This window comes from Porites lutea, chromosome 10 (genome assembly GCF_958299795.1).
Source record: "Porites lutea chromosome 10, jaPorLute2.1, whole genome shotgun sequence".
Taxonomy (NCBI): Eukaryota; Metazoa; Cnidaria; class Anthozoa; order Scleractinia; family Poritidae; genus Porites; species Porites lutea.
In genome coordinates, this window is record NC_133210.1 from 14,307,971 (window position 1) to 14,331,522 (window position 23,552).

General features: G+C 39.1%; 3 protein-coding genes across 3 annotated transcripts; 2 read left to right on the plus strand and 1 right to left on the minus strand.

The window, feature by feature from the left end:
* Positions 1-1,345: 1,345 nt before the first annotated feature.
* On the plus strand, positions 1,346-10,238 carry LOC140949560 (sialin-like). The gene is made up of 10 exons (XM_073398718.1): positions 1,346-1,606; positions 2,880-2,916; positions 3,051-3,250; positions 4,244-4,331; positions 5,054-5,140; positions 5,519-5,649; positions 6,242-6,391; positions 6,749-6,878; positions 9,288-9,526; positions 10,083-10,238. The coding sequence occupies exons 1-10, from the start codon at positions 1,346-1,348 to the stop codon at positions 10,236-10,238; spliced, it is 1,479 nt and encodes a 492-aa protein (XP_073254819.1).
* Positions 10,239-13,805: 3,567 nt separating this feature from the next.
* Positions 13,806-15,835, plus strand: LOC140950499 (putative diacyglycerol O-acyltransferase MT0231). The gene has a single exon (XM_073399736.1). The coding sequence runs from the start codon at positions 14,031-14,033 to the stop codon at positions 15,492-15,494; it is 1,464 nt and encodes a 487-aa protein (XP_073255837.1). The 5' UTR covers positions 13,806-14,030; the 3' UTR covers positions 15,495-15,835.
* A 1,742-nt stretch (positions 15,836-17,577) lies between these two features.
* LOC140950490 (G2/mitotic-specific cyclin-B3-like) lies at positions 17,578-23,396 on the minus strand. Its single transcript, XM_073399726.1, has 8 exons — positions 23,209-23,396; positions 22,938-23,075; positions 22,592-22,857; positions 21,739-21,796; positions 20,345-20,455; positions 19,507-19,737; positions 18,607-18,762; positions 17,578-18,032 (listed from the first exon to the last, which is right to left on the minus strand). The coding sequence occupies exons 1-8, from the start codon at positions 23,263-23,265 to the stop codon at positions 17,691-17,693; spliced, it is 1,359 nt and encodes a 452-aa protein (XP_073255827.1). The 5' UTR covers positions 23,266-23,396; the 3' UTR covers positions 17,578-17,690.
* Between the last annotated feature and the right edge of the window lie 156 nt (positions 23,397-23,552).

Below are 23,552 nucleotides of genomic sequence, written 5' to 3' on the forward strand. Positions count from 1 at the left end.
TCTGTCTGTAATTTCGTTCAGATTGATAGTTCACTCGATCCTTTAAGTTTTGAGGAAGCAGGGAGCTTTAACACGAGATCTGTCTACGCACCTTTAATCACGCCGGCTCGTGGTGTCTGTACAGTGGCCAGTATTACTTTGCCAAAATCGTACTGATATTTGCCGAATTCCCGGCCAGGCAAAGGGGTTTAGCATACAAATCACGAGTTGTTACTGAGGTAAGTTACTGAATTTCCTTAACCTTAGATGCTAGTAATACTCGGAAAATAAAATACTTCTCCCAGTGAATGCCCCCTTTTTGGCAGTTTTGCGGTTCTCACGATAAATTTAACCAGGTAGGTAAAGGTTGAAGATCATGCAGTGGAGCGTCACTAATCAGTTAAAAATCTGTTAAATGTCTTTTGGATCGATAAGTAAAATAGAATTGTGAATTCAATTTTGTGATCCGCTTAAATTATGTTAACTTAGAAAGGAACTACTTTCTCGTGTTTATGTTTATTTTAACTGCAAATGATAATATCAGGACTACTTGCCGTTGGTCTAACTAAGATTATGATCAGCTATTGCAGGGCGACAGTACGTGGAATTCTTTGTCTTTGTAAAACTGTTTGTTATTCATAGACTTTTCAAAGGTAGTTCAAACTTTTAGGCATTGAACTTAAATTACCCTTACTGACAAAAATTATTTTGATTGTAGAGTGCCCCTCTGCAACTCGCTCTTTCGTGTCTGCTAAGTCCTTTCTTAAAAGACTGAAAATCTTGTTGATTTACCGTTGTAAACTTAACTGAAAAGAGAAGAAGATTCGCTCTGTTGTTTTATCAAAACCGAGCAAGTCTTCATTCAAAAAACATTTCTCCATTTGTGTCATCAAAGAGGTGGTATTTTCGTAAGCATTAGGCATCATCTTTGGCCCGTAAACGTCGTGTGGACGGTGATGCTAAAACAAGGCCGAACTCAATTCTTCCATTCATGATCAGTATAATATACATTAGAATAGAGTGGCGGCATCGGGTTTATTTTATTTTTGCTTTGTTTTAGACAGCAGCTATTTCATTCAATTAATTTAAATTCGACGTCTGAAAACCGTCTACAGTCGTGGTAAGAGCAGTGCTACAGTCGAACTAGCTAAGCGCGGAGTAGCATTATGTTTGAAACGCGTTCGAAACGGGCCGCCCGTTTCGAACGCGTTTCAATCATAATGCCACCCAGTACATTGAATGTACTGGGTGGCACTTCTAACGTTCTTCTACAATCGATTTCATGGCCAATTCCTATAGAGAAAGAAATATTCAAGGGAAACTATAACACACTGAGTATTTCTTTTCATATTGAAACAAAAGATTGATGGAGACCAAACCAGCTGATCTAAAGGAACCCCAGAAATATGGACCCGAGAACAGTCAACCGGAAAGTCTCAGAAAAGCAGCAATATTGTGGAACCCTTGTCCATGTAAAGCAAAGTGTTTTATTCCAGCGCGTTACTTGGTTGGTGTGTTTTTAATGTTTGGATACGCAAATCTCTACGCTCTACGAGTCAACCTTAGTATGGCTCTAGCGGTCATGGTTGGCAATCACACAGTCTTCAGAGAAAACAGGGAAATACAGGTAAATCTGTTTTCTTTTTTTTTGGAAAAATGTCCTTAAGTTGAGAAAACCCGGGAACTAAAGACAAACTATCCTGCCGTGCCGAAGAGATATTACAAGCAGTCTATCTATTTCCTCAGTGGCTGTTAGTCCGTCTAAGGAAACGCAAGTGAAACGAAAATGGGTCATGTACATTTTGACAGCGCGAGCCGGCGTCAGAGTCACAAAATGAGGCGCTCGGAAACGCATACCATAGTGCTCAATTGCAATTTCGCGTTTTCTTGCGTTCCTTAAGCCCCTTGTAAACGGACGCCAGATCTTTGGGCAACAACTCCCAACTCCCATGTTCTTGCGCAAAGTTTGAAACCGGTCATGCTTTTAGCTACGTGCAAACTGATGCAACAATTCCCAACAATGTTGGGAGTTGTTGGCCAACAGTGTTGCGTCCATTTGCACGGGGATTTATGGCTAAGTCAATTCTAAGCGTGCCCGCCCCTCCCTGGCGGAATTTGTAGGGCATTTCAGTGTCATTTTTGTTTTTGAAAAGCTGAAAATGCCTTACGTTGGGGCCGGGCGGTTCGTACAAAAACCCCACGGTGAGGCTTAAAAAAGTGTGCAAATACCCCACTCCAGGAAAACACCAAATTGCATTAATTTTCCAGTAAATAAGCTGCAAATGCCATATATTTATTAGGAAATGTGTAGTAATCTGATCAAAACGCGTGAAGCACCCTTTGTAAATCGCTCCTGGCCTCGAGCATATAGCATAGCATATTTTCAGAAAATACTCGTAAAATATCTCTCCTTAGGACACCTTCATAAATGTGCGGGGTCCTAAAGAAGTAGTGCGGTGGGTAGTCAGGGGAACGAGAGTGCTATCTTATAATTCCAAGGATTCAAAAAATTTGAAAGAGGCTCATTGGTTTTTAGTTGTCGCTAAAATAGGTTGTGAAAATGTACAATTGAAAATTAAAACTGTTAAAAGTATTCGTAACCGTTATCTCTGTTTTTAGTTGTAGCTAAGTTAGGTTTGAAATTCATTTTATCAGTACCAAAATTTACAAGACAGCGTTTAAATTCTTTCAAGGTTTTAGCCCTTGTTTCCTTGTTCATTAAGCTGTTCCATGCGATTGCTCCTCTAAAGCGTATGGAGTTCCTGATAAAATTTGTTTCTGGTCTTGGAAGAATGATTCGTGAGGGTGTAACCTTTTAAACAATCAATCGGCTTAGCTCAGTGAAAACCCTTTCTACCTAACCAAAAAATTTTGCTTTGTCTTCTTTTACTTATCACTAGAAAACCGCGGAGTTTTCATGGAGCACCAAGCTGCAAGGTGAGATCGTCGTAACTTGTGTATCCCTCTTAACTCCTCTCTGTCGTTCTGATAGCCCTCAGGAAAAGGTCGGTTTGATCTGTGAAAATTGTTTTAATATGTACATGGGATTTTACTTTTCTTTATTCCTCTAGGAATCGTGCTGAGCTCTTTCTATTTTGGCTACATAGTAATGCACATACCAGGAGGATATTTGGCGCGAAAATTTGGAGGCGCCACGGTTATTGGGTTGTCTGTGGGTGGCACAGGCGCCTTGACCCTTTTTACTCCTCTAGCTACCCGGATTCATGTTGGACTTTTGATTGCGCTGAGGGTAGCTGTAGGGCTGGCTGAGGTAAAAAGAGAGTTCTTTGTATTTGTTATATTTAATTATAACGTGATTGGTCTGATTGGTCAATTACCCATTAACTATTTTGTCCATGGGTGAAAGGTGACGATTGCTAGCCCGCGCTCAAAGCTGTACGCGTCACTTTCTACGCGACTATATATTTTTTTAACCTCTAGGTTTGCAGAGATTTTTGTCTTGATATTGAGAGAAAGTTTACAAACACTGTTAACGAAAGCGTTAACGTCATCGCCTCGTGCTACTCTTACGCTTCTTTCGTGCTTAGCAACCTCCCGCGTGCAACTTTAACTCAAAAGTACACCGCACTGAGCCGTTTACCATTTATTACGGTTGTAGGATACTTGGGTTTTATTATTCAAGATTAATTATACAGCCAACTTTATCCTTGCGGACACTCCAAAAATACAGACAGGATCTAAATCCTGGGCCAAAAATGTATTACAGACTTTTGACTGAAATGAGTCCCCTCTTTTAGGACTCTCGATAACGAGGACAATAACTCAATATCTCTACAGTGTCCGGTATAAAGCGAGTTAACTGTATTTTTCACCCCGTGATTTACACCTTCCTTGGCTGTTTCTCAGTTTTAGATAAGATGATATATTGCAGGTATACTGGCAGCAGACAGGAGCTTGTCTTAAAGTCGAATGTCTAATGTTTCCTCTCGAAGCCAGTTCCAAAGGCCCGAGCGTAGAGAGGTTTAAAAATTTGTTGACATTCGCATCGCGCAAGGATGGCTTATGGAGGTTGAATCACGATTCGTATTGATACTTGCTGATTTCGGGCGCCTGGCAATGAACGTATTTGGCGCTTTCCCTCAGATTCGCAGGGTTGAATTTACTTTTACGTGTCACTTCATAGGTTATTTGACCATAATATGAATTGTTTTAAACCATTTAAGACCAAGTTCCACGAGACAAAAATAAATTCTAGTTTTTATCGAAATTGAAAGCATTTGCTCTATTTAATGTTCCCTTTCAGGGCTCTGCATTTCCAGCCGGTCACGCCTTCTGGAGTCTATGGGCACCTCCCTTAGAGAGAAGTAAGCTCGGGGTTTTCAATTTTGCAGGTAATTTTTTCTTACAAAATTGAGAAGATTTGTTGTTTGCCAGTTTTCTTTACGAACGTTGAAGGTATAAAAATAAGAATTGGGAAAAAAAGACGCATCTTATAACGAAAAACAATGCCTGCACTTATTGAAATATCACAAACAGTAATAGAACTCTTTTGATGCACATTAACAGAGCTTTAACAATAAAGTCAAATCTCCGCCTCTCACGAGCACCTCTATAAGTCTCGCCCCATGAAAGAACCCAAGACATTATTGGATTCTGGATTCAACGCCGTGGGTTCCAGATTCCAGGTACTGCATTCCATTCGTTGTCAGCAGAACTTGGATTCTGGATTCCAATCGTCAGTCGGAATTCGGATTCCTTGAGCTGTATTCCGGATACCAAAGCCTAGGATTGCGGATTCCACAAGCAAAATTTTCCCTGATTCCGAAGTCCGGATTCCTTTACATGGGGCGAGAAGTCCTCCCTTAATCGGACACAAACAGCTATTCTCTGCTGCTCTTTAATTCGGTCATTTTCTGAAACTCCCTAATAACAATTGGGACACATCTCCACTTAGTAACACAACCTGAAGTATCTGTCCTAGAGAAAGAAGGCTGTACTTAACTTTGAGGTAAGTCGGGAAAAAAAAGACATTTTGCGTGCGCAAAGCTATCAAGTACGCTTTCAAAGTTTTGTATTAATGACCAACAATTCCCTGTATATTTTGTTTATGTAGGAGCTAAATTAGGAACAATCGTCTCCATGTTTTGTTCAGGATATCTTGCATTTCATTATGGCTGGCCGTCAATATTTTATGTGTTTGGTACGTATATAGATTACATAACTTAAATGACCTACAGCCATTTTGAGGGCGCCCCACAACCATTTTACTGATGTTGCTGTTTTGCATCGATATTGTTGCAAACATCCCATGAATAATCCTCGTTCTGTAAAATAACAATGCGAAACATTTTCGGTTCTACCAAAAGTAAAAACGGGCAAACGCCAAAGCTCCGATTAAATCGGATGGACTCTGGACTCGTGTGTATTGAAAAACCCATGCAGACGGAGGGCAACCTCGTTCCCAGGGCTTTTTTCCAAGGAAAAAGCCCTGGGAACAAGGTTGAGAAAGAGGGTTCAGGGTCAATTTAGGGTAAGCTCTACGGGCTCCTGACGGCCCTTTTCCTTTATCTTGTATCAGGCACCAGTGGTGTTATATGGTCCCTGATTTGGCTTGCAGTGGTAAGAAATTCACCTTCCCAGCAAAGCTGGATTACTTCAGAAGAAGTAGAATATATTGAACTGAGCTTAGCAGCGGACATACAAGATAAGGTATGATTGACTTAGAGAAGAAACATCGACAGTTTTAAGACCTAGACTTTTTAAATATGGTGATTACAATACTCCAAAATTTAATAATACTACGATCTTGGATAAAACTGATGAGCGTTTCACATGCAGATTACCACCCCTCCCGAATCAATATAGTTTCAGCGTCTCGTAACGGTTACTTTCGCCACGGTATCAGAAGCATTTCTTGCATGCGTAAAATTGTTTAAGCTAGTGCATTACTGAAACCGTTTGCATCCACAGTGTGTCATTTTCTCAAGAATTTTTATGCAAGGGTTGATTGAAATAACTGCAAATAAATTCGGATTCATAGGAAACAAGGTACTACGAAAAAGGATGAATATATTTTAAAGAATTCTTGCTGGTCACCAATGACCTTTTGTTGAGTAAGTTAGACGTACACAGAAGCATTTTAGTGGTTCCTCAAAACCTATCATGCAACCTAGTCCCCAGGTCTCTCTCATTTTCTAAAATAAAAAGCTTTGGGGACGTAATTACCCAGTTACACAACTTTAGAGGAACTGTTTTCTTGTTGACTGTTACATGTTTAACCTTTGTTTATGAACATCCTCAGCATACTTCTATTCCATGGAAAGCAATCTTCCGCTCACTTCCTTTGTGGGCCATAGTGGAGGCTCATTTCACACAAGGATGGGGACTATATACCATGTTATCAGAGCTACCCCTGTTTTACACGCAACGGTTAAATTTAGATCTTAAGGAGGTATGTTGCTTTGAGTATCCCTTTAGAAATTTTGGGATCTGGGGTTAATTTGTTTGTTTGTTTTTAACGGGAGCGAAATTCGGGAATGGTCAAGACAAGAGGGATAGTCCAACCCATAAGCGGTGCCACTTTTGGTTACGTCACTTTCGCTGACGTTGCCTCCCACGACGAAGACGTTCTTTTGGCTCGTCCTCGTGACGAAACCTTAAGAACGTATTCGTGGGAGGCTAATCTGGACCTTGTTTAAGAAACTTTGGTGAAAGGTAAATTCAGGATCGGATTTTCCTATAAAACCGTTGGGGTTACGTGATTGAACCGATTGGTTAGTTATCTTTATAACTGTATTTCTCTCTTCAGACGTCGCTCGCATCGTCTATACCTTACGTCGTTACGTTCTTTGTAATAATAATCGGAGCACAGCTGGCGGATTATTTACGCAAACATTATCTCAGTACAGGAACAGTGAGGAAAATGTTCAACACAATAGGTAATCCTGTCGTCTTTTCCTTATTCACCAATGATATATACTAAACACTTAATGACTGGTCCCTCAGGAAACAGTTAATTTTGTTTCCCTCGAATCTCAATGTTTAGCCTCGGGGAACATTGAGATTCTCTGGAAACAAAATTAACTGTTTCCTGAGGGACCAGTCTTAAAGTGATTTGTTATACAGCTGGAAATTTTGAAGCTGAAAATTCATTAAACCTCGCTGTAAAAGCGGTCGTCAACATTCGAGGGTAATAGTGCACCGTTATCCTCTGACGTCATAGATTTTGCAATGTTGCCCGCTCAGAGATTTTGGCGGGAATCAGTTTGATTGTTTGATATCATGTGACCTCGAAGTAACGAATGAGGACGCGAAAATTTCCAGCTTATATAACAATAAAGCATAGTTATAAAATTGCAGAATACCCGGCCGACTAACTCTCTAACCTGAAAAACTGCTCGCGCAATCCCGCAGTCGTGGACCGGGGAAGCACTAGTTGTATACCCACTTATACATTGTGTATTCACTTTTCAGCAGCTGCGGGAGCGCGGGACTGCAGGAGCATGCCTACTTATAATTACTTAGATTGAAGTAATCGTTATAATACAACACGACTGCGGGATTACAGGGGCAGTTTGTCAAGTAAGAGATTTAGAGGGCCGGGTATTCTGCAATCACTCCCATCATTGAAATCGGAAATCTACACCAAATCGGACATAAAAATCAAATTAACAATTTGACTTGACTATCGGAGATCAAACGTCAAAATCGGACATCAGACATAAAAAAGGATATAAAATCGGGCATAAAATCAGACTCGAAATCGGGCATCAACTCGCACAAAAAAATCAGACAAAAAATCGGACAAGAAATCAACACAAAATCGGACAAAAAGGTCAAACAAAAAAAGTCGGTCAAAAAGAGTCGGACAAAACAATCGAACAAAAAAGTCGGACAAAAAAGCCGGGCAAAAAAGCCGGCCAAAAAGGTCAGACTAACAGAAAGGACAAAAAAGTCGGACAAAAAGTCTGACAAAAAAGTCGGAAAAAATAGGCGGACAAAAAATTGGACAAAAACGTCTGACAAAAAAGTCGGACAAAACAAATCGGACAAAAAAGTCGCCCAATATAAAGACGGACAAAAAGGTCGGACGAAAAAGTCGGACAAAATTTAGGGAAAAAAGGCGGAAAAAACGTCGGACAAAAAAGTCGGACAAAACAAATCGGACAAAAAAGTCGCACAAAAAAAAAGACGGACAAAAAGGTCGGACGAAAAAGTCGGACAAAATTTAGGGAAAAAAGGCGGAAAAAACGTCGGACAAAAAGGCCGGACAAAAAATCGGCAGAAAAAGTAGGACGAAAAAATCGGAAAAAAATTCGGGCAAAAATCGGACAGAAAAATTGGAAAAAAATTGGACAAAAAAGCGGACAAGAAATCGGACATAAAAATCCAACAAATAATCGGACAAGAAATCGAAGAAGAAATTGGACATATAATGGGACAAGAAATCAGGAAAAAACATCGGACATAAAATCGGACAAAAAGTCGGATTACAATATCGGAAAAGAAATCGGACTAGAATATCGGTCTCCTGACTTGCCAGCATGATAACATAAAAAGTGGAACAAAATTAATCTTTTAAAGAAGAACAACAAACAATCAGTATTTGCGATAGCGTTGCAAGTTGCATTATCAACCTTTTTAAAACCGTTTCCTGTTTTTCAAACAAAGAATTATGCACTCGTAAAGTTTCCAGATGTAATACGGTAAATATGTTTGTCATTTATTCTGTGGAGGTTGAGGTGTTTTAAAATAAATAGTAAAAGCATAACTTACAAAAACTAGCGTAATTATTGGCATAATTTTACAAATATACCAGCACTGCTAGTAGCATATTCAGTGCTACTTTTGCGAGCACGGTCTATCAAAGCCCTGTCTGACAATTTTCATAACCGTTCCGCTCTTTTAACTTTAAATATGAATAAAATTGTAATGATACATTTGACAAGTACACTAATGGTTGTGCGCATGCGTAAGGTACTGGCCATACCGCGGAGTTGGTACGTGTGCTTCAGTGCTGATAATTGGCATTCTTATAGCGCAACAGCGAGCGCTCTCATTGGTTACTTCAACGTCACTTGACATCTCACAATGAAACTTTTTCCCGCCAAAATCTCTAAGCGGGCAACCCTGCAAAATCCATAACGTCAAATAAACTGGTAACAGTGCACTGTTACCCGCCGTTGCAGAGAGGTTTAATGAATTTCCAGCTGTATAACAAATCACCACCTCGGGAAAAATTGGGATTCTCGGGATACAAAATTAACTGTTTCCCAATCAGGTTTCCCTTAGGACCAGTCATTTTGTGTTAAATCATAATCTTATCATAGTCTGTCCTTTTTTGTTAGGTTTTCTTTCGCCAGCTGTCTGTCTCCTTGTAGCAAGTTCTACAAACAATCCTAGCGTCGTTGTGGCTTCAATCACTCTAGGGGTGGGGCTTAACGGATTGTGCCTGAGTGGATTCGCTGTTAATCATCTCGACATCGCACCACCCTTTGCCAGTATACTCCTTGGAGTAACCGATGTTGGTGCAACATTGGCAGGAATTATAACACCAACCCTGACGGGATTCATAGTCAGACATCACGTAAGGTTTATTTCTAAAACTGGTTATTTTACAGTTACGGGTGCAAACGATGTTGAAGTTGACCTTGTTTTGGTACAACCCTAATTCCTCCTTTATTATGTAAATCAATTTTTTGGTAGCATGATTTTCATAAGAATAGGAAAGAGGTTGGTATCAAATCAACGTCAATCTCTGCCTCAAATTCACTCAGAGAAGTGGGTACTAAGCTCATGACTCTAAAATGGTCGATTACTGTTCTATGACACTCAAAAGTGACCCCCCAGCCTGTTAGTCAATGCTAAGCACAAACTAAGCATTTCATCTCCAGAAAATCAACAATATCCACCCTTCACACAAAGTAACGACAAAAATTTTTTATGGCATTAGTTATAACGCATCTTTTAATTTGTTTGGCCGGTTTGTTTTCCTTAAGTTATTCCGTTGCACACACCGTCACCGGGGTGGGGGGGGGGGGGGGGGGGAGGGGGTTAAGGGCTATCGTGTGACAAACTTTGGTCCAAACTTTGATTCAAATATTAGAAATAAGATGTTTTGCTTCATTTTTTTATTCCAACAGACGGACTTAGAGTGGAAGATAGTTTTCATAATCAGTGGAGTAATTTATCTACTGGGAGCTATATTTTACACAGTGTTCAGTTCAGGGGAAAAGCAGCCATGGTCCTCAGATAGAAAATATAGCAATCTGAGACAACATGATTCGGATTGTGAATGAATTGATACTGCATAATATTAATTTATTTATTATTTAACGGTTTATTTATTAAGATCTTTATTGTTATTTACTACTTTTGTGAATATTAATTAAACTGCAAAAAGACAGCGCAGAGATCATAAGAGTTGGATATAAAATTGTACACGACGGAAGGAGGCAGGAAAAATACTAACATAACGTAGAGACCAACAATTAGACTTCAGGCTGCAAGATTTTTCAATTGCATGGCGGCCACTATGTCGGCCAGGCAATGGCGGCCACTATGTCGGCCAGGCAATAATTAGCCTGCGTTGCAGACGTAATTTAACCTCGGTTACTAACGTCTGCGAAGCAGCTGAGATATCGCTGTTCTGGGCCCCCAAAGGACTCAAAGAATTACCAGAAATACGTTTCGAATTTCCTTTCAACCTGATTGGCAAATCGACAATGGCATTCTTAACGAGCCAATTATGGCGCGTACTCAAATCCTGGTACTCAGGTGGTGGCTCAAAACAAGTATTTCGGCGCAGTTTTGCAGACGGACTTAACCAGAGTTTAGTTTCCTCTGTGGCTCAGATAATAGGCCATTTCCGAGTTCCAAAAACTCTCTTTTTTAAAACAAGGCTAAGTGCAAACATTTTTTTTTTTGTGAAAAAATGAGTTTTATTTGCATGAGAATAAAAAAATATATTAAGATCAATGGCTTCGCTCTTAGCCTCGCCTTGACATAGAGGCCGGGGCAACTCGGAAATAGCCTTTTGTAATTTTTATTAATCAAAGCATCTTTGTAATTTTTTCCATTCTTGATTGCCCTTCTGTTTACTTTTATTTTAATAGATTTTCCGCATTTGTTTATTTTTATAACAATCAAAAGTTACAATGGTAATAGCTGTTAGTAATAATTATTTCAATATTTATATATTAATTTTTTTAACGTTAAAACTTTCCCTATTGGTTCAGCATGTCTCTTGCAATTTGTAATAAATATTAAAAGTCACCATCGAATCCAGCATTGACGTAGTTCCTTTCGACATCGTCGGCGAAAAAAACGAGCAACAAAAACGTGCAACTTGTTTTGCAACATTAGGGCCATTTATATGAGGAAAAATAAGACGGGTCTTACATAAGATTCGAACTGTACCATTTATACGAGCATGTCTTATCTAAGACGAATACAGCTAGTATAAATGGTTCGCGTCTTACTTCTGTTCTTGACTTGTTTGCATGTGAATGTTGCCCGTAGCAACGGCAATCCAACATGGTGCGCGTTTCAAAGTTACGGCGTCCTGTTGCGATTTGCCGCAGAGACAATATTTTGAATGGGGGAGTCTTCTCTTATGACAAAGACCCTCATTTGCCGCAGAAATGTAATAAAAAAATGCTCTCTTGGATAAGTTCAGAAGGAGCCCGAGCAAAACGGGAAGAAAAAGATCGACGGGAGTGGTTTGAGGGTGACTTTAAAGATATGCCGGAGCCGGAATTTGTTGCTTGGAATAAAGCTTAAAAATCTTAGAATAGATGGCAAGCCAAGAAAACGAAAACGCGTTGTAATTTGTAAACAACTTTTCAGTGCCAGTCAGCATGAAAGTCAGCCTGCCAGTACACCGCGGGGCAAGCGAAAATTTTCCCGCCAAACGTTAACGCATGCGTACTATGCGTTTGCGTCATATGTAAGACGCGAAGGTCATTTATACGAAGTTTTTCTCGTCTCAGCTAAGACGCGTCTTATCTAAGAACAGGTGTTAAGGACTGTTCTAAAATAAGACGCGTCTTAGCTAAGTCGCGTCTTATTTCAGACGAAATGTGCCGTTTATACGCAAAGTTCGCGTCTTGTTTTTCCTCGTATATTCACCTCAGTGTCGGTGGCTCCGTAGTGGTGGATGTTTACTGAGGCCTCTAAAAATCTTGAAGGCATTTGTTTAGCTCTTGCCGGGAAATTTCTTCAAAAGGAGTTGTGAATTTTTTTTGTATATAAAATCATTCTGTAAAAAAGATTATTAAATTTAGTTTTAAGCTTATTCCCAAGTCAACTAAATAAAGTAACGCAAGACTTCGGCTTAATTTGCATTTGTAAACAAAAAACTTTTTCATCGGTTTTATCGATAAATTCAAGTCAAAAAGACACAGCTTTACCTGTTAAAACTTCCAAACCGAACCTCGTCACCTTCTTCGTGTATTTCGGGAACAGCTTGCTTGATTAGTTGTGAAATTTCTTTGTTTGCTACGGCAGCAAACCGGGAAGGCATTTTGCTCGCAACTTACGCAAGTTTGCCGTCGCTCGCTCGGAGGAACTGGAGGTGAATCAGTGAATAGTGCAGGATCATGCACTGATTGAGTAGCTAACCAGAGCGTGCGAAAAACACTATTAGAAATACTCATCAGACATTAATGAACTTTCTACAATCAAAATTTAAATTTCACCATGATGACTCACCATTAATTTTTTTGGTTTACGGTCTCTGTCTCCATCTTAAAAGTATATTTCGGTTTCGTAAAGGCTTCGTTACTTTTACTGGAATTTCGCTCAGGAGACACATGCGAAAAAGAAAGAAAATAACCAACGAAATTTTCTTTCTCGAAAACTAGTTGGTGTTTGTACACCCATGTAAATAATTAAATGGAATAACGAGAATAAAAAACCTGCAATAAAAAATAAGGTGTAATGCATAAAATAGTCAAAACGAGCGTTGTAAGTGGTCGTTTATAATGATTTTTTCTATGGAATATATTAGTGCTAGCAAATTTATTAATTTCTAAACTAATTTTTGTCCGAAATAATAATAACAACCAAAACAACATGAAATTACTTATTTATGATGAGTTCGTGAAAAAAAAATCTCATCGGCTAAGACTTGAGAAATGCAATTTTCGGGAAAAAAGGGCAGAAAGCAACTGAAGGAAGTACAGACATAAATAAATGAAAATTTATCACGAAATTTGCAAGAACACGTTTTTTCTTTTCTTTTTTTTTTCTACGCTGTGATCAGAAACAGTTCAAACATTTTTTGAGGATGTTCTTCAAGGTTAAGTACTGCTATCCGTTTTGCGTTACGTTAACGAAGTCGCTTAAAGAAATAAATAGCAAGAATAAATCAAGTCAGTCTATAACATATGATACAGGCTATATATCGAGGCTCGTTTGCGATTTTATCCTTCGGCTTGGTAACGCATGATATTTGAAACAAAGGAAAATAATTTTTGAACAAAGGATAAAAGTCAGTGGACCACAACATAAATTCGACTTTATACTTTGTGATCATGACAAATGTCGATGACCGGGTGGTGCTGATAAAATGTATTTAAATTTTTTTACATTTTCAAACGATTCAAAAATAAAGGAAGGAATTAAAATCTAGTCCAATATGCTTGAAACATTCTGGCCATTTTTTTTAATTATGGAACATTTGAGTGTTTCGTTTCCGTGCTAGAAATAAGTCAGATGACCTACCAAAGCGTTGCTTTCACGTGAGCAAGCAGTAAAACTTCACGCGCCCTTTTATAACCTCTCATTAACCAGAACCAATGAATTTTCAGCCATTTAATATCACCTACCGAATTATGTACTTTGTTTTGCATTACTCATGATCAACAACCTATCACGCGCGGCCAATTTATTTTGTGGCTAGGAGAAAACGCGATATTATAAGCTTCTGGCTTCACCAATTTTTCTTTCTTTATCGCCATTAACTGCCGTTTAAAATTAATGCAGAAGTCAGTAAAATCGCCGTCTTCCGGCACCATATTAGACTGAAGGGGCTAGCCTGGAAATCACCCAACAAGAGCAGCAGTCTTGTTTAACCTCAAACGTTTACAATGCCTCTCACAGCACATGCTTTGATCTACCTGCTTGGGTGTACTGTAACGTTTTTCGTATTTTGTCTTTTAATTCCGGTATTGCTCATTGTGGTAGCCATCTTAAAGTCGGCGAGATTCGTCGTCGAGCGTTACACATCATACTCTCGGAGTTGCATTCCTTTGTGTGAAGATGACGCAGTATGGCAGCAAGATCGTCCAACAAATCGCCACATAATTCACGCACTGATGGTTTTAGAAGGAGCACCCGACATCGAGAAACTCCGACAAATAATTCTTGATCGTCTGGTCTACAGAAAAGATGAAAATGCGGAACGGATTTACCCGAGACTTACACAGCGAATTTATAAACGTTTAGGGTGTTTCTTTTGGATGGAAGATGAAAAATTTGATGTGTTAAAACACGTATTTACTTGGGAGGGTGCTCTTCCAAAGTCCTTGGAAGAGCTAGATGTTGCAATTTCTGAAATTTGCTCGACTTCTTTGCCAGATACTCTTTCCCCATGGCAATTCATAATTGTTCCGATTGTAGAAGAAGATTGTTTCGGACTTGTGCTGCGTGTTCATCACAGTGTTGCAGATGGAGTCGCTTTGACAAGAGTTTTTGTAAAGAATCTATTCGATGTGCCTCCATTAACGCCGGAACCGAAGAAGTTCTCTTCAAGGCAGAGATTTTATATGTGGTGCAAGGCTATAATTGTGGGTCCTTTTATTCTTTTGTTAAAGTTCTTTTCAAAAGCCGACTTCTCGAACATTCACGGACATGAACTGTGCGGCAAGAAAGTCGTAGCTTGGTCTAAGAATGTTGACCTGTCGTTAGTGAAAAAAGTTAAAAATACCGCCGGAACAACCGTCAATGACGTCATGGTTTCGTGTCTGGCCGGAGCTTTACACGATTATCTGAAATGCAAACAAAACTATGACACTGCGGCGACACTCGAAGATATGTGGGCTTCAATTCCCGTAGATATCCGCACCTCATCGAAGTCGGTAGAACTGGAAAACAAGTTCGCGATCGTGTTTTTACGACTACCAGTCGTTGCCAAGAACGCTGTGGACAGGCTCCTAGAAACCAAGCAACGCATGGATATTATCAAAACATCCGCTGAGCCGCTAGTGACTTCAGTCACTGTCCGGTTAATGATGTTGTTACCAGACTGTTTCTCCAGGTCTCTCATAGACTTCTTTTCGCGAAAGGTGTCCTGCGTCCTCAGCAATGTGCCTGGTCCTCAACAGGCCCTGTACCTCGGGGGCCAGAAAATTGTGCAAAGTCTTTTTTGGGTGCCCCAAAGAGCGAATATTGGAGTGGGACTTTCGATATTTAGCTATGGCGGGGGCATTCGTATTGGGGTCTTCTCGGATGAGCGGGTCATTCCTAACCCCAGGGATGTGGTAAAAGGATTTGAGACGAACTTCTTCCAATTAGTAAAAGAGTTAAATGTTGATGAAGATCATTTACTTTGAACCTAGACTGCAAAACAGTCGTATTCAAGTACGCGCGAGCAGTCAAACAGAAGGTCTGGAACGAGGCTGAAAACAGAGAGCGAGACCTGGGGAGAGACGGTTTTTTTGTCTCTCGCCTCACACGCCCCTACGGGCGCGTAAGGCTTGCGCGTTTCAATGAGTCGCACTAAAAAAACGTAAGAATAAATCGTGATATAAACAAGAAATAAAACATAATCCAGAAGCACAACAGTAATCGCCTTAGTACTATAAATATGGAGAAACAAAGCATGCAAACCCTGGAGAAATGCAAGATGCAGTCGATAGCGTAGGATTAAATGGACATGTAAACTAGATCTATTTTAAAAGACAAACGAGGGAACCAATAGTCTGCTACACAGCGGTTTTTAGTGTCGTCACGCAACAGAGGAGCGTTGCGTGACGACACTAAAAACGGCTGTGTAGCACACTAGGGAACCAAGGAAACAACAACAACAACAAAAAAATAACGTGATAAAGACTGCGCCTTTAGCCTGCGGTGCAGCCGGCCCACGTATATCGCATATAGTGTGGATATAGTCCTAGCTATAAACAAGGTTTAAAGTGTCTGCGCGCAGGCTATGCGCCTTGAGTAGTTGCTGAAGTCAAAAATAAAATGTGATAAGCTTTAATACGCCGGTCTTATGTATGCTGCTTGCCAAAGAGCATCGTCGGCAAGATTATTGCTGTTTATCGATTACTATCGATTTCCGATATCAATCGGCGGATTAAACCGATTGATATTGATTAACTACGTCTGGAGAACAGCATAGTGAGGGGGGGCGTCTGTTAGCCTGCGAGAGCATCGGGTTTTTTGGCTCTACGACCGGAAATTCGTCTGCGGTCCGCAAGCTAGGCGTCTGTACACAGGCTAATTTTTAGTACCAAATAACATTTTCATGCATCTTTGGGGCTTTCATATCCCGTGACGGTGCGTTGCTGACAGTCGTTCGAATCACGTGGCCAGGGCGTGGTTGTGAGGCATTCGAGCAAAGCCTCGGAGTGATTGGAAAACGAAGGTGGTTGTTGAAGCTGGAAAACGTGTCCATCTATAAAATGGAGATACCACTTATGAAACGATAGGTATTTTTAAAGTTGTTTTTTCGTTCTGTGAATTTCAATTTCATTTAAAACACACTAACAACATGTGCAGAGGCCACACTGCGAAAAGATGGCGGCTCTCAATACTGTACCTTCTAAATCTTACGTGCTAAAATTTTTGGAGGATTTCGTTATGAATTTTGAACTCTCAGAGAACGGCCCGTAGATTAAAACACATTTTTTTACTTGAATAAGATATTTACAAGGTTTTTCATACCCAGCAATTTATGATTAATGAAGCAAAAAGTAAAAGTTAAATACAGCTACCACGTTATTTTTAAAAACTTAGATTATTCATATTGGGGTGCTTAAACAAGCGAAAGAAATAAGGAGAGAAAATATTTAATAACTAACGTAACATGGCAAATTAAAACGATTTTAGAGTAATCGAATTAAAAAGCGCAGAAGTATCAAGAAAATCGGAAAAGATAATATTTACAATGGATAATATGGAGTGAAAAGTTGAAGAAAAAAAACACTATTGAAATGGACTGAAAAGGGTGAAATTCTAACACTTTATAATCAATAAAACTTTGATTTCTTCTTCCTAAGTATTTTTTACCTGTTAACTAAAATAAAATATCAGTTTAAATCATATGCTATTTACAAAGTATCAATCTTTGATTATTTTAAAAATATAATTTGTCTCCTTAATGTAGCCCCTGAGGGTGTGGCACCCCCTTCCACCAAAACATTTGAAACTTTCACCTATCCTAAGCGGCCAACCATTTGACTTTTGAGTACGTGGGAAGGGGGTATGGGTGATTTCAGAAAAAAAAAAATAAGCTGTTAACTGATTTGGAGGGGAAAAAAATCTTAAAAGGAAAAGCTGGGGAAAAAAATCCTGCACTGAAAAAAATGTATCTCTCATGGTGTATTATGCTGAAAAAAATATATTACACTGTTATATCTCTGGGGAAAAATTTTATCTCCAGAGGTTTGGGAAAAAAATTCATCACAAATCACCCATATCCCCATCAAAAGTCAAATGGTTGGCCCCTAAGGGGGAAATGGCAAAGAGGTAGGCAATATTTCAAACTATTTAGCAAAATATTTACAAAATAAATTCTAAGCAATCTAAATTTGAATGGTCAGAGTGTCCAGGGCAGGGATCGTTGCCACTTCATGAAACACTTTATGTGAGTACTTGTTTCGCACTGTCATGAGGTTCTTGTTTGGTGATGCGGCATTCATTGCATTTAACTGCAGCACGCACTCTCGCAGCTCATCCTTTGTGTACCCTGTATAATGCACTAGTGTAGGAGTCCATTCAGTGCAGTTATTGTTCATTAACAGAGCAAGGTACAGGCATGACGCGGCCATGTGTGAGGCTTTGTAAGTGATGAAGCGACTGTCAAGCAGGGATGACTCCAGAAGGAAGCGAGCCAATGTTAGTGTTTCAATGCTTCCAAATGCCGCCTGGTAATGGAAAATTCAATGTTTTAATATACCGTATTTATTCAAATAACCGCCCAACCTCAAATTAGCACCCACCTTGAATAAGTGCCCCTCCTAAAGGCAGAAAAAGTTAATAAGCGCCCAGCCTCGATTAAGCGCCCACCCCCTTCTCCTCCCAATCAAACTCAAATAAGCGCTCACCCCCACCCCACCCACTTGAGTGAATAAATTCTAATGAGAGACTTCCCGAGGATGGAGTTTTCTTCAGAGTATTTTACAGAAACCTTGCTTTGTTACTTCTTCATGTTTTGTTATTAGCATTTATTGTTTGGTTGCAAAAAAAACATACTTCACTAGCTGAAAATGGTGGAAATTTAATAAGCCCCCACTCTCGAATAAGCGCCCACTCTCAAGGTCCAAAAATTTAATAAGCGCCCTGGGCGGTTAATCGAATAAATACAGTAAATAAGCTTTGGTAAACAGTTCTTTCTCTTCTACACAGAAACTTTTATACAAATTCATTTAATAGATCTTATTCTTTTCATTGTGATAAATGCATCGCAGATATTTTTTGGATGGTCCAAAATTCTCTCACCTTCGCATATCTTCTAAGAAATCTGTATGGGATGGGAATGTTGACATCAAAGCCTAAGCTTCGCATTATTCTGCTCTCCATGGCGATAAACTGTTGTTGTTGATATGCATCATCACAGATGTAAATAAAATCATCCACGCAAGGAGGGTGCCGCTCCTAAAAACAATCAGAACATCGGAGAAAATAAAAAAATTAAGATGGAATCCATCAGCAAATTGAGTAATTTTAATTTTCAGTGGACAAAAACCTTGTACCAGATTATTTTAGGCCAGATTGCATTCTTTTTTACACTTTTCAATGGCTATAGGTGTAATTACACCTGTAGGTATCAGTAATAACACCAAAAAAAATTCCTTATGGAAGCCCGAGAAAATAAATTTCAAATTTCAAGGGAATCGAAAAAAAACACACAGGTAAATCATCATTCGTAAGATTTCATTTTGTGAGAAACACTTTTGCAGTTTGTTTTCTTGGGCTCTCATAAGAACCTTTTCTTTGAAGTTATTTCACATAACGGATTACATTAATTTTATAGACCTCAAAAAGTGTAAAAAAGAATGCAACATGCTTGAAATTGTTCTGGTACAAGGCTTTTGTCCACTAAAAATCAATATTACTGAGTTTTTTAATGGATTCCGTCTTAAGTTGTACTCAGATACCCTTCAGTCTTGGTACTACCAGCTAGTACATTTTGCCAAGAAATGTGCTCTAAACTATGGAAAAACCTACTGTAGCTAATTTAATTTTTAGGGCCAGAATTTATAATTGATTTTCTCTGAAGTTTAGTCATGCTTTCATCTGATTTACTCTCTTCAATGGGAAATTTGTTATCACAGACTGTATGAATTAAAAGACAGGGAAATTCAGGTTGGCAAACGAATGTAACTATAACTTAATTACCTCAATTTTGGAAGAGATGATCAAAGTTGTTGCACCAACAAGCTGTAATTCATCTCTTTGAATAGAATTTTTCTCCAGGAAATGATCAAGGAGTTTAACCCCAAGATAGAGGGTTTCATGATACAACTCAAAACACTCTTGGACTTCCACCAGCCAGTCAACCAAAATACCGCGCATCTGTGGGGTGATGCCATTTTGCGTCTCCAAGTAGTTTGTTAGTGGAAAAAGTTCCTAAAAAGTAAATGGTAATTGTCATAAACATTCTTCAATATTGGATTGCAAATTCTGATATAAATTTATTTAATATGCATGTCTTCAACAAAAAGAGACGTTGAGATACACCGTTTCCGTGTAAGGGTACAGCTAAATTACCCGTATGCGTAGCCATGAATACAGGTAGATTGCCTCTTACCCTGGGGAAACGGCTAGGCTACTGAGTAGAATGGTAATGCCATTATCATTCTAAAGAAAATGGTTGCTTCTTATATAACTATCATTATCAAACATGACCTACCCATGCCCGTATCTTAAGGTCACTAATGTCTCTTCTGGTATCCCTTCCATGAGTTTGTAAAACTCTTCTGTTATTGTATTGCAAATCCTGCCTTCTTATATTGGCTCACATACTTGCTCAAATATCAGATCAGAGATAAGAGGCTTAAGTCCCTCTGAACAGTTACTTTCAAAAAAATATCTATTAATCTGCTGATGGAAACACTGAAAGCTCAAGTTTCCCTCTGATGATGTTCGTTATTAATGATAATATATACTTTCAAGTATAGTTTATTAAAACCTCTGATAAAGTCAATGTTGTCAGTGGTTCGTAATAAAGTATTACCTCTCTCCTTTTCATATTGACAAAGATTTCATGTGCATATTCTGAAACAGTTACAGGGTCTGTGTTGTCAGCATCAATGTCAATCACATCATTGGCAGGAGTCTCCTGTACCTGTTGAATGCAAGTAATAATCATGTGACTCGCTAGTAGCCGCGGCCAAAAGAAAATGTATGGATTGTTCTAGAATATTAGGGCAGCATATGTGGTGGAATCATGATGTTTCAAACCACCTTGAGAAAAGCAAATTGGTTTTAATTATCAGGTCTAAAATTAAGCCAGGAGTAAAATTATGGTGTTTGATTGGTGGAGGGATGTTAGGCTTGGCTTGGATTAGACTACGAGCAGTCTCGCTTTTTTCTGTAGTCTGTCGAGCACAATGCGAGACACGCAAATGGCCACGCGCGTGACTGGTGCATTGCTCTCAACTACATCTGAAGAAAAAGAAAGACTGCTCGCAGTCTAGGTTTGGATCATCAAGAATTTAAAACACTGAGGATTTGAGAAAATAAAATTCTTCTGTTAGTACAGTGTATTTTCAATTTTGAAAGCTACTGCTGCATCATCTATGGGCACCAGGCATTGTACGGACTATCTGGATGTCAAGATTTTTAATCACTCGGATCATGGTGCATCAAAGGAACTGCTCAAGTCTCTTCTTTTAATGTACAATGGTCTGCGCGGTTTTGGATCATAAATCTTGATCCAGATTGATCATTTGTGTTTCTTTCTTCTGATTTTATCTAGTGATTTGGACCACAGAATAAATGAGTGACAATTTAAAGGTAGTACATCTTTGAGGATCGAAGTGCATCTACATAGTGGATGCATGTTAGTCTTAAAAATTTGGGGTTCTGAGAAGAAAGGAAAGGGTCAGAACAAACAACAAACTCAACCAATGTACGCCACAATCGATTTTAGGACTCAAACTTTGACTTTATCTCTGGGAGGCATGAGTGCTCTCACCAAAACCTGCACCACAGACTAAAATAAACTCTGGCTAAGTCTGTCTTTGAAACAGCACTGAAATTTTTGTTCTAATTAAGCCCCTAGGATTTGACTATGTACCATGATTGGCCTGTTAAAAATGCCATTGTTGATTTGCCAATCTAGATGAAAGCAAATTCGAAACGACTTTTTTTGAGTCCATTGGGGTGCCAGAACAAGACAAAGCAGGCCTTTTTTGCTGTGTGATCGATTTGGACTTTCAACTGATCAAGAGTTGCAGAGCTCCTCCATGTACCTTTGGGTCATGCTTCAAAGAAAAAAAACACATGCTCTGCATGCTAGGTTATAAGTGCTGCTTTGCAGAGGTGGTTAAATTAGTCTGCGATGCAGCCCTTAAAACACTAGATAACATGCCATATAGATTTTTCCAGACTGATATTTCTCTTTACCTTCTGTTCAGTCTCTTCCTCTTTTGTGTCATCTTTGGAATTTTTATCTGAATCAACACTAGTAAAAAAGTTTGACTTAAGTTAGTATATTGGGAAAAATTTTGGTTGTGGAACCTACTATGAAGATTTCCTAAATGTCTTTCTCTCCACTAGCACATATAATAAGGGCAGGGTTGTCACTAAGATTTCAAGTTGCCGGGTAAATACAACAAGTAGGCGGGGAACCAAACTGCTAGGGATTTCTTTTGGTTCTATTTTTCTTCTATTTTGCAATAAAAGTAGCCAGGGGCCACTCTCTTAGTAGCCGGGGAAAATCCCCGGCCCCCGGCTCTTAATGACAACCCTGTAAGGGATTCCATACTTTTAAAGGAAGTGTTAAGATGCACAGAAAAAATATGGCCCTCAACTATACATTGGAAGTTTAAGTGCAGAAAATTCCTTTTCATCTATCCTTCAGCAAGCAATTGAAAATTACTGACTCTCCCATTCACAAGTTTAATGAAACTTCTTACTTAGCTTTGACAAAGAGGTTTAAACTTGCCAACTGAAAATAAAGTCAACAATGTACCTGCAGGATTCTTCCAAGTTTGAGATTGCAGAATCGCTGCCACTTTGAGGTATAGTCACATCAAGACTGGTCACTGAACTGCAAATAGCCAAAACAGAAACGACATTATTGTGTGAAGGCACTTTCTTTCATACGTGCAACAAAGGATTCCTTGCAAGCTTTTCCAGCGATTTGTTGCATTAAAGCTTACATGAAAACATTTTCATGTTACGTATAGCAAGATTCAAATAAATAATCAAGCGTTCGAAAAGCTTCTTAGATTTCTGTTGCTGCTATGATACCAACCTTGTAGATTGCAGCGAGTCTTGAGAACTAGACGCTGATTCTTCGATGGAATCTTGTGAGCTTAAAATTTCCCCAGATGGAGAGTCTTCAGTAGTGATAACCGGTTTTTTAACAGAAGATTCTTTTAATTCCTTGCTTCTTCGCTGTTTCGTGTTTGCCTTCTTCTCGACTTTTGCCTTGCTTTGTCGCTGTGATTCTTTTCGAACGACGCCACTTTTCATCTGTTTCTTTTTCGTATCTTTCCCTCCGAGTGAAACCAGAGCTGCCTAAAATTTCCAAGGAAAATAAACTAAGGGAACTGTTCTTTTGCACAGTAGAAACATGAGGAAATAAGCTGATGCCTTACATTATTTGTGATGTCTCCAAACACAGATCTCTTCCTTGAAGGAGCATTCTCGGGGGAACCTTCGGCAGACCGTTTTCCTTGGTCGATAGACTTTACAGTTATCTGTGAAGGAACCCCGTTTTCATCTGAAGCATCCGCCTGTTTTAGAAGAAAAGAAAAGTAAGGACGTCAAATTAAATTGAAAGAAAGAAGTCGAAAGTAAATCGAGAATTTGGAAGAATTATACAGAATTGTCACTGACAGCGTGGCCAAGCATTTGAGTTCAACTAACCTTGGATTTCTTGTAAAATACCGACGGTACAGCTGCTCTAGAACGTGTCTTAACCATTTCGAAATGTGAAAAAGAAATATTTAGCCAAAAAAATTAAAATTCTTCGCACAAATACAAGTTTTTCTTGATTCGATAGTCTTCGAAGTTCTCTTATCTTCCTTTCTTCTTTGCTTTGACCGAACCTTGCACTGCTACTGAAAACGATTTGGATTTTTGCGGGTTTAAATCACACGATGTTTGATTGGCTGAAAAATTTTGCATTGACCAATCAGCAGCGAGAAACTCGATCTTCAATACGTTTCCTCGGAAACAGAAGCCTCGAGGCCTCGTTCTCAAAAATAGTA